This window comes from Chelonus insularis, unplaced genomic scaffold (assembly GCF_013357705.1).
Source record: "Chelonus insularis isolate UGA/USDA-ARS -01 unplaced genomic scaffold, ASM1335770v1 contig_402_pilon, whole genome shotgun sequence".
Classification (NCBI taxonomy): Eukaryota; Metazoa; Arthropoda; class Insecta; order Hymenoptera; family Braconidae; genus Chelonus; species Chelonus insularis.
In genome coordinates, this window is record NW_023276559.1 from 78,285 (window position 1) to 90,405 (window position 12,121).

The 12,121-nt window shown below is 29.3% G+C and overlaps 1 protein-coding gene across 1 annotated transcript in view; it reads left to right on the forward strand.

Annotated features, from left to right (window-relative positions):
• The first annotated feature begins 324 nt into the window (after positions 1–324).
• Positions 325–12,121, forward strand: part of LOC118068844 (zwei Ig domain protein zig-8-like) — a 60,317-nt gene continuing 48,520 nt past the window's right edge. The window contains exons 1-2 of the mRNA XM_035086551.1: positions 325–495; positions 5,987–6,462. Of these exons, the coding sequence (XP_034942442.1) occupies positions 6,342–6,462 (121 nt within the window). The 5' untranslated portion in view covers positions 325–495; positions 5,987–6,341. The remainder of the gene's footprint in view (positions 496–5,986; positions 6,463–12,121) is intronic.

A 12,121-nucleotide genomic window follows, 5' to 3' on the forward strand; every position in this document is an offset into this window, starting at 1 on the left:
TATGACTCCTGTGGGTACAAATCTCAGCACCGCATGTGTGCACCCGTTTCTTGTACCAACGTTGGCTATAAGATGTGACGCCTGCATGGATTTCAAGTATGTAACACACGCATACGAGGTTTCATTTCCCTCTTTCACTTACTCTTCTCGACCGATCCACTGTGTTATGTGTAATATATATACACCGTGGTATAGATGGAGAACATGCTCCCACACTTCTTCGTAGTAGAGTTTATTGTCGGAGAGGCTTCTCTTCCTTTCTTGCCCTCTCTCTCTCTCTTCTTTCTCTCAACACACGCGTTAGTTCTGCTTCAGAATTCAGTTCGAAACGCACGCTCGTGCCTACACGCGTGTTCTTTTCAAAGTCTCTTGATGTGATTTTTTATATAATTAATTTTTTTAATTTGTTTTTATCATGAAAAGTCAAAGTGAAAATTTTATTCTCTAATTGGGATTACATTTGTGGTGTTAAAGTTTTTTTTTGTTCTGTTGGATGTAAATATTGGTTTTTTTTTTATATTTTAAAGTATTTTTGGATACAAATGTCATTTGGTTAATTTTATAATCTTCCAGCTTTGGTGAATTTGATTCCAAGATTAAGGGATCTCGTTTATCAATCACATTCGTTGGAGAGAAATAAATTTATTATGAATAACAAAGATTATGTTGTATCAAGTCGACAATCAGATGAAAATATTTATTTGGGATAAGCCTGGTGATAGGCATTGAATGATAGCTATCATCAGATCATACTTTCAGCACATTCTAATCCATTGAAAAATCAAATTCATTTACTTTGAAAATAAATGTCGAAAATGATTTATGTGTTTTCATACAGTTTATTAAAAGAAAAATAAAATTTTCACAAATAAATCAAAAATTTCGATTGATCTTTTAATTGGTTAAAAGGAAACTTTAAATTTCATTGACGTGGTTTTTGTTAGATGGTAATTTTAAAATTAAAAGATAAAATGTTTGCAAAGTTTGGATGAGTTGAATTTAATAATTGAAGAAAAAAGCTTTAAGAGAAAATGAATATACAAGTGTAATATAACTTGCAACGAACAACTAGTAAATAGATGAGAGAAAAACGAAGGGAAAATGTAACAATCATCCTTTGAGCAAATGCATTTACACTACATTGCTAAACGATGAAAAAAAAAAAATAAAACCAACCGACGAAATTTGCATGCCCGAATTACTTCGGTATAGTTGGAATGCATTGAATTTTCTCCTTCTCTTTCACTCTCTTTTGCTTTGTGATCGACGCATATAATAGTTGTACGGAAACGCATGTCAAAAATGTGTCGGACGTCATATTCACATGATATTCCAGGACCTCATGAGTTAGTTTTCTGTTTTTCTAAAATTCGTTTTCTATCCATTGCGTCAACACTTTTTTGCATTTTTCTATCCATAGTACATTTCAAGTAGTGGACATAAAAAAAAGAATCACAAATAATTTTTAATATTCGAGAAATTTATTATTAAAAAATAATTATGCTTCATCACTAAAAATTTAACTATTGAATAAAATTTAATTAAATTTGTTTTGTGTAATTCAGTTTATTAAATTCATTCAACCGTACTAATAAAACAAACAATTTTTATAAATTGATTAAATAAAATTATTCATTAGATATTAAATTTTTCTTTGATTAACAAAGCGCAATAATTACAATAGATATTAAATTCCAAGTTAAATTGAACTGATGTTAATCTAGTGGTATATCGAGAGGTAAGATCAAAATGGCATCTAACGGTTTCGTGACATCCTCAAGTGAAACATTTATCACACATTTTATGTGTATTTCATTTTTAAAGCTTTCTACATATTTTTTTTTAACTTCTGATAAGTCTATTTTCAAAACACTATTCACTTTCGATGCATCTGCCTACACAAATTTTTTTATCTTTTATCATTATTCAATGACATTCTATTTATTTATTTATTTATTGATTACACGTGACTCGAGCTATTAACAGAATCTATTGACACGATACAATTAGTAAAAAAAGATAATAATATGAATATTTATATGAAGCTTTTGAAGAAGGAAATTCACTACAAATTGAAGCTTTTTAACTTCCTATTAGGAAGTTATTGTAATGGGGTCGCTTTTTTAATCCATAATTTTGTCATATCTTTACATTCTCAGACCTTAGAATATTTAATAATAAATTCATGTACGTACGTACAATTTTCCGTACGTATAATTGTACGTACGTATATGATTCGTTTGTAGTTCATTATTTAATCATTTTTTACGTTTTGAGACATGTAATAACATGTAGAAAAATTTAAAAATAGATGTATGTACGTACGGAAAATTGTACGTACGTATGTCGGGTTTTTTTTTCGATATCTCGAGAACCACCAGGGATATCGACTCGAGACTAATTTCATTTGAAAGATAATACAATAAAGAAGAACTCGAAGGGGTTTAAACAAATTCAGTGTAGCCATTTTTTTTTTATAATAAAAAGACTAAAATAAGACATTTGAAATAGATCTACTTATTGGATGATTAATATGGCTGAAAACTGAGGTCAATACAATATGGTTGTCAATAACTTGACATGACTAAGTAATTATATATTATTTATAAAAATTTCAATTTGTTATAAACAATTAAAAATGGTTTTAATTTATTGGGTTATCTGTCTTACGACTATATTCAATAAATATTGATAAATATTGTTGTAAATAATTGGATGTCATTAAACAATTGTATATTGTTTATAACAATAGTAATTCGTGATAAAAAAAAAAAACCAAAAGATGACAAAATTACGGATTGATTGGAAAGTTTATTGTCAGGATACAAAATGTGTCCAAATCCATTTTTATTATTTCAAAATATATTCATTTTACTGGAGCCAACTAATCCAGTCCAAAAGATTAATGACAATTTGATACTGCAAATAAAATAACAAATCCTGGGATACTTGATCATTAATTGATCAGTTAAATAAATTGCAATAAATAATTTTGGCGATGTACAATAAACCAGAATGATATTAGTGAAAATTTTAAAAGTAAACTTTACACGAGAATTACCACTAAAATAATGAACACATTTGGGTAGAGCACGCGTATACACATTACCCAGTTCGTTTGTTTGCCACGCGCGAGAATTTCGAGATAGAAACGCTGGAGAACACATTTCCAGGGTTTGTTTCACAAACGACACTTCTGAACAAACTGTGCGACTATATTCTACATTCTATTTTACCTCAATGCCTACAACCCACGTACTTTTATCGTACACGAAAATTTCGCCAGTTGCATGAGTGCCTCGTCTCGTTGAAAATTTACACAATCACGCCGCAAAATCGTACTATAATCTTTACCCTCGGATCTCATTTGAATTTGCCATGGTTTCGACACCAACTGAAATCCACTTTCAAACTGGTATACATCCGCAGATTTTAATCTAAATAAACTTTTTATTAGTTAGAAAATAGTTTTTTTTCTCCTTTATATTGTTATTTTGCTTTCTCTCACTTACGTTATTTTATTTTCGATACAAAGACACGAAATTAGGAAAATAAACATGATAAAAAAGTAATAATTTAACCTCTTAATGCCTTTCAAAGCTTTACATCAACTGACTTTAATGATTCTGTTCTTTTAAGCTTCACTTCTCTCCATAATGTTCTCACTTTCATCTTCAAAAACACTAATTAACTTTGGTAATTGTCTGCATTTATATATATACACACACAACCACATTGTAATAAGCTTTTTTTTTTGCTTATTTAAGCTTCTGTCACAAAGATAAAGTCAAGATTGTTGGATGACAAAAAATTGTTCAAAAGTGTGTGTCAACTTTCGTTATTTCGATTAATTAAAAGCTTATATTTTTACTTTAAAACAATTTTCACATCTATTTCATTGATTGATGAGGTTATATTGTGACTTCAAAGCCAATTTATTTTATTGAACTTACAAAAACCTGTTTGATACAGTGCAACAGTTACTTCCTACACACACTCCAAATCCAAGTGTGTAAATACTAAACATTAGAAGTGTTTACTATGTTTAACGCCATAAACGAACTATAGCAGTTTTTTCATAGTGTGTTACAGTAAAGCAGGGTCCACAATAAAAAATTAAACATTACACTTTAGGAATAAAAAATAAACTTTAGTTCAATTCCTCATTCCTACGATTAAAGTTTAATGTACTTATTATGGCTGCTCCTTAGACAAACTATAGATCTTAAGACACCTTGAAGTGTGTAAAAAATGACTGCAAAGTTCTATAGTTTGTGTATAGAAGTTTAGCATTGAACATACTCAAGTGTGTTATTTTAACACACTTTAGATTTACCGTGATGCCATTTACTAAAATGCTATAGTTGGTTTATGGTGTTTGACATTGTAAACACTTGGGTGGTTAGTTATTAAACACTTTAAGTGTTTTGAAGATTTAAGTTTCTCTTGATTTGCAATAAAAACATTAGAATGAACCAATACTCAGATAATTGAGTTTAAAATAATATTCTTTTCCAAATTTTAATTAAAAAAAAAAAAAAATATCACTTGTTCACATTTAATTTTTTTCTCAGAGTAATAACAAAATATCATAAAGTACCGGACATAAATGCTGTTGAATTTTTTGAAGGTTATACATGTGATTTACCTATACCCGCCTATAGAAAATCACACAACATTTACACTGTAAATCTCAGTTCTTCAAAATGCATTATTTTAATGCGGATAAGTGTGTTAAATATGACGTCACCTATTTGACTAACATTGTAATCACTTTTAACTCAGATCTAAGTGTGTAAAAAGTGACTACAATGTTAGTCAAATAGGTGACGTCATATTTAACACACTTATCTGCATCAAAATAATGCATTTTGGAGAACTGAGATTAACAATGTATGTCTGGTACTGTACTTCATTTCTTCATAACATTTGTCCCTCTCATTCTAACATTTTAATTTATATAATTTTACTTATTAATTTAATATTTAATTATTCCTATTTATATGAGGTTTAATTAATTTTTTAAAGACTATTTTTCTACGCCATTTATCCGATTATGTTGCAAATAAATTAATTAGTTAAGTTTCACAATTAACGAGATTTTTCAATTTGTACACGAAAAAATGCATGTTCATATGTATTTTTTTTTTATCCAACGTCTACACGATGAACATTTATTATATCGTCATGGTAAAGAGAGCAAATATCAAAGCGAAAGAAGGGTAGAAAGAGAGGAGACTATGCACACGTTTATTTCTCTTCCAGTTCATTTGTCAGCGACTACCGGGACCTGAAGGTGATTTTTCAGTTGCTACCGTGTCAAAAATGGACGATCATAGCTTGCGCAAGCTCTACGTTATCACCATGGGATTATCATCACTTGTTTCTGTGTGATTGATTACCTAAACTACTCAATGTTTTATTTTTCATTTTCTTCTTCCTTTTCTAGATTTTTTATTCTGCCTCAAGTTGGGCGTGGGGTTAATTCGGAGAAAAAGAAGCATATTTTCAAGAATTTTTTTAAATAATATAGAAAATAATGGTTTATTTATTTAATTTCCACATAAATTATCATTAGAAAATATTAATAAATTATCATCTTACACATCTCCTTGGAATTCTAATCAAATAAGTCAAAGTCTCTGATGATTAGTTCATTATCCAATCGATTTATCCATCAAGGATCACTGAGTGGTCTCTCATTTCTCAATTTATTGCCGAAAAATAATAAAATTTTATTAATCCAAGCCATAAGAGTTAATTGGGCTGTCATTAAATATATGAGGATTTATGGCATGTGGGTTATAATATTTTCCAAGAATTTTTTTATTGAGATAAAAAATATTTTTTTTTTTTTTTAAATAAAATTCTATTGGAAAATTAAATTTTTATGAAACCCAAAAAAAAAAATTTAATTTTGCAACAAATTTATTCACTTCAATGAATTTGAATGAAAAATACTCAAATATTATTTATGTGTGTGCAGGAATGTCAACAAACAAGTGAAGATCACTTTGATGAAAAAATGTATTAAAAAAAGATCAAAGTATAGAGGAAAAAAAAACATTTTTATTCATATAAATAAACGTCAAAAATAGTGTATTCGTCAGTGGTGATTATAAAATTGTTATTGGTGGAATCAATTAAGGTGTCACTTTTATTACGTGAATATGTGATATGTCATATGTATGTGTGTGTGTAGAGCTGCAAAGTGACATATTATTCATCGGAGTAAATTTGGAAGTCCAACCAGGAAGGAAGTGTTTATTAAAATCACGAGGCTTCTAATCCGGGTGTAACGCTCGACGTTTACGTGTCCGGAACGAAAACTATGCGGGACGATGAGGTGGCTAAGAATCGGTGGTCTACCGAGTGGAAGACGAGAATTGGAAGGATGCCAACAAAAGGCCCAAATGTCCATCATTTTTCTTTTCATTTTCTTTGCAAAGACTTCGATATCTGGTTAGTAATTTTATTTTCATCTTCACAGAAGGTATGCTTGGATGCATGAACACATTTGCTATATTTACAGTCTGATTCAATCTACGTATAATTTAATGTCCCATTATTCTAAGAAGGAGAAAATTGGAATATTTTTAATCTACTTTTTTTTCTTTAAATTCTCCATTAGAAAGTCTTTATAATGGAGTCAATTTTTGAAATTCGTCATTTTTTACATTTTTAAGACATTTAAAAGCATCTAGAAAAAGTTAAAAATAGATGTCTGTACGTACGTACAATTTTCCGTACCTAAATTGTACGTACGTATGTCAGGTTTTTTTTTGATATTTTTGTTTATAACTAAAAAAATGTGAAATGAGACATTTGAAAGAAATAAATATCAAAAAAATTGATTATTATAAATAAATGAATGTAATTAAATATTTGTGTATTGTTTATAACAATAAAAATAAAAATTAAGAGATAATATAAATTAAATAAATCTGATTAGAGCTTAATATGGCAACATTAAAGTGCATTTGATTAGATCGAGTTGAACTCACATAATCATGATAAAATGTTGCATCCAACTGAATTAAATTAATTGTCATGAGCCATGGAATTAAATCTTGTTCATTCAAGTCACATATTAATTGAGATATAATCAAATTCGATTAAATTTATCTCATTGTCAACCACAATGAATAAATAATATTGTTTTTCTAATTCCAATAACTCCTGGTAGTATTAAATCCTCGTTAAAGCCTAAACTTGTATTTTAAAGTCTTAACAAGGCCTGCATTAAATAAAAGGAATTCCAATAAATCTTGACACAGATTGAAATACATTGGTAGTCGATAAATTAGACTGACATGTAAGATTTATTCAAACGATTAAATGTAAAACAGAAGAATACAATATTCCGATATTTTTTATTGGAATAAAATTTTATTTATAATTTATGATGTGTCCGTCAGTTTTTATCTATTTCTAGCTTTTAAATGAAGCTGTTCCGATTAAGAACAACAAAAACAATAAACAAGAGAGATGTTTCTAACACGAAAGAAATGTACGAATCACGAAAAGAAAATAAATGTACCTGTAAAGTCGGCAATTACGTGCGGAATTCCGTTTTCGTGCACTCAATTCTGTACTTGTGTTAGCCTGATGTCCACATGTCAAGGTATGTGACGGAGAGACAAATACATGTTGGGGAATAGTGGTAGTATATGTGTTCGATGAAAATAGACGAGAATAGGGTGAAGAACGGGAGAGAAGGAGTAGTGAAGCCCGAGTATATGAATTTAATTTCGCTTTGGGGATACTCAGGACACGTGTATTGTCATTAACATGCTCTTTCTACTACTCCCTCGTCTAGTCTAATCCTTTAATCCTTCTATCGACAAATTTTCGTACTGCAGTAATTAATTCATCCGAAGATATTCCAAATTTTAAAGCTCTTACGTCGTATTTTATCGAAATAAATTTCAATACATGAATAATTGAAAACTTTTTTTTATATTTCCTTCTCTGGACAGTCGAATAATGGACAGGTGAATTTATTTTCATACTAAATTAATAATTTAATTGTAAACGAGATTGATTTTGTTTCATAGAACTAGGTTTTTTTTATGTTTCAAATTTTGAGCTTCAATAAAAGATGAATGGAATTTTTTTTTTATTAATTGACAAGAAAATTAAATTTTAAAAAGTGGTTCGACTACGAATGACCAACTTCGGAGGGGAAAAAAATTTTATATTGTAAAATATTAGATGAAGACAACCGTTATTAAAAGAAGAAAGTTTAGTAAATTGACAGATTCAAATACAGAATTTCAAATATGACGTCCAATCAGATCTAGTCTCAGTCACAAACATAAATAAACAAACCAGTTACGCATTGCTAACAAAAAATTCTGTCATGTGTCAATCCATCTATAGATGGACACACATATATTTTACAAGATTAATCATTTTTTTCATTATTATAATTACTATTTTTCTGTAATCGTAAATATCTAAAATATAACCTATTTGTTAATTTAGCGATTTATTAAATTTATTTAAATTTAAAACCGTAAGAGGGACAGCGGAGTTTTTGTCGGACTACCATGAGTATGGGTACATCTAGGAGAATAGTAATTAAAGTATTGCGATAGCTTAAGTGATAAAGCACCTAACGTGCAAACTTGGGAGATCCAGGTTCGAATCCTGGTCGCAAGAAAAATTCCTTTTTCCGAAAAAACGTGTCAATACGAAACTGTGTAGACTAGGTGGAGCAGGGGGGAGAGGGTATTTAGATACCGTAATGAACAATATCGAATAATTATTAACAATAATCATTTGTTATTAACAATATTTTGTAACTGTCATAATGTCACTAATGTTATTCTCTCAATACTGAAACAAGTTTGGAATTGGATCAATTATTGTTGTTTTTGTTTTTCAAAACTATCTTTTTTTATAAGACATTCTTATCATATTTTTTTTATACAAATGTTCCTAACATGCAATAATAATAATAATATTACTAAAAAAAAGATGTTTGGATTCTGTATTGATGAATAATATAATTTATAAATTGCTAATTTCAGCAAATTTGCTTTTTTTTTTTGGTTTTTCAATTCTGCAAAAAAATGGCTCGGCTAATTTTGCTGAAAACCTAATCAGTTTTAAGTTACGTGATTATAGATTAAATGCAATCAGTTCCACGTCAATGTCATTTTTGTTCTCGAGATAATCAGGACGAAAAATAATCCTGAACGCACATACAGGGACTTTGAAACATGTAGATAAGTCGAAATTCACAAAATCGGATCCATTTTAATAACTGGGTAGTTAAAAATGTAATATTGTTTTTCAAGTCTCTAAAGCAAAATATTACAATTTATTATTTATTCCTGTAAAATTATTCATTCATTGAAAATTGAATGGATATTTTGTAGTGCAAATTTTAAATATTTAATTTTTTTTTTCAATATTTAATTTTTGCATCCTCGTCAAAAAAAAGGGAACCAAACAAAATTTAAATAAAATTCAATATTAATTTCCGAAGGAGATAAAACAAAGATGTCTATTTAAATTTTTGTAATTTATATCAGTTGCCTCTAGGGATTTATCAACTCTGGTGAATACAAAATTCAACTAACACCTGTGCAATCCTTTGAATAGCCTCCGGCAATAAAGCAAAAATTTTTTCGATTTATTTTCATGTCATCTACAACCGAAACGCATCCATAAACATTTCTCTATTGGAATTAGAGATCGTATTTCTTAATTAGAACGAAATTATTAGTTAATTCTAAATTTTAGTTGCATTTCACATAACTATATTTTCCTTTCTTTGTCAGTATTTTATTAATAAATACACAATTTATGTACTCTCTCAATAAAAATCATCTAAAAATTCTTAAACTTGAATTAAAAAAATGATTTCAACTATTATGATTGTTAGCAATTAAAGAAAATTGATATTCTTATAAATAATTCAATAGCATCATGTATTTATTCGTATATTAAAATTTTGATATTTAAATTATTCGGTATGCCTACAGCGACACGTATCAGGTGTGCTGGATTCTGAATTAAATCATCACCTGTATTATTATTAGTCTTTTGCTTTACGCTTTAGGCGATGAAAAGTTTATTTTAATATTAATAAAACAAACGAAACTTTCAGTTGTTAGTCGAAATTTTTAATTATAATATATTGCAGGTTATTTCATAGAAATTATTAACATAGTTTTGACTAATTAATTTTTTTCGGTAACAACAATGTTTTTTTTATTCAATTAACAATTTTCTAAATTGACGAACCATGTCAAGATTGTTAGGAAATATAATTGAATAAATAAATTCAGCTAAAAATATAAATTTGCCAATCGTGGAAGAAGAATATAGTAGAATAGATGATAGAAAAGCTTTTCTGCAATTCTCGCGAGGAGTAAAAGGATCGCGCGAGTCAGTTTGCTCGGCGCCGGCAGTTACTCACGCTTAGGACAATTTAGCTTAATTAATTAACCGGCGTTGTGACGGGGCGTTAATTTATACTCATAGAATGATTCACTGCACTCCTCACTGTACCGTTTTACAACCCTTCTACCTCGTCCTCTTCATGCTTTCTGAAAATTTTTGGCCATTTTTCATATGTCTCTAAATAAATTACCACTATTTTTTTAAATTTTACTCCAACACTACATTTTGAATCTTGAGATTATTCAATTTATATTAGTCTCCTTAGTATTAAAAAAATCCTTAAAAATTTCATGCATAATTCCCTTAATCTTTAATCACTAGCGTAATGAGCGTGGCGCTACCTTTTTTACATCTTCAGGTCTGTTTGATTGGATAATTAATAAAAACATCTGAAAAAATTTCTAGTGATTTTATTAACTTTCAAAAAATCACTAAAATTCGAGTACTCTAGCGATCGGAGATCAATTACAGTGTTGCCAAGTCATTTTTCCATCTGCAATATAATAACTGTTTTACTATGCATTGAATTGCAGTGACTTAGAAATTTTATTGTTGATAATAAAAGGTAAAAAGTTCTTAATTGTTAATTAAGAATAGTTTTTATGTTTTCAAAATGATAATCTGCCACCCATTGACATGGCAACGTCGCACGTGATATAACAAGAGGGCGCAGCGTTCGCCACGCGAGGAAATTAGTTCAAAAAACTACCGCTAGTTGTGGAGGATTAAATAAAAATATAGAGACGATGAATTTACATTGTACTTGAATGTTATTTACTTATTATCAAGATGGTACAAATAGAAAATGACATAATGAGTCATTCTCGTGAAAACATTTACGCAATTATCCTTATTTTCGTTGTCTTAAGCTATACAACTTGACTTTATTATAATGAGCTAATATAAGAAACAGAAACGGGGTATCCTTTTGGAAGGTCGTCGTATAGAGAGTGATTAAGTTAACCCCTTAAAGAAAAGTTTTATTCGCTTTTGCAGCAGGAGCAAGTAACAAAACTACTTGAGACATTTTGTAACTAGTGCACGTAGAAGGCAGTGTATACTTTAATGACTTCACGAATCACTTGATCCCTTTTCTCACCCTTCCACTCTAACCTTTCATTATGCTTACAAAATTATACTCTTTAGATGTTTACGTAATTCTCCCAGCTGAGAAACTAAATGAAATAATAAATATTGATTTAAAGTTTGAGTGGCATCAACCTTCCAAGTAGATTACGAATATTCTAGAACCAGACAAGGAGTGGGAGATGGGGGTTGCACCAAGTTGATTGAAGCTAAACGTCAGAGTTCGCTGGATATATAAGGGGATAAGAACGGATGAAAAAGAGAAAAAAATCTTAAAAAAAGACGCCTGCAAGATCCGGTAAAATTTAATATGAAGGCGACAGAGTTGCAAAAGTATGAAGTCTTCTGAGTAATTTTAATATCCCAAACGTTGAGTACAATGGAGTTTATTCGAGTGGAACTCTATTCGAGAACACATTTCTTTACATATCTAAACTTTTGTTTAATAAAATTCAATTATTTGCATCTTCTTTTTTGCCATATGTTAATATTAAAAATTGACCAGTACAGTTTGTACATAGACCAAGTAATCTCAACATTATACGCTTCAATAATTCAAATTCCATTTAATTCATCATTACTGGGATCGGTCAAATTGGCATACGACCCCTGGTGGCAG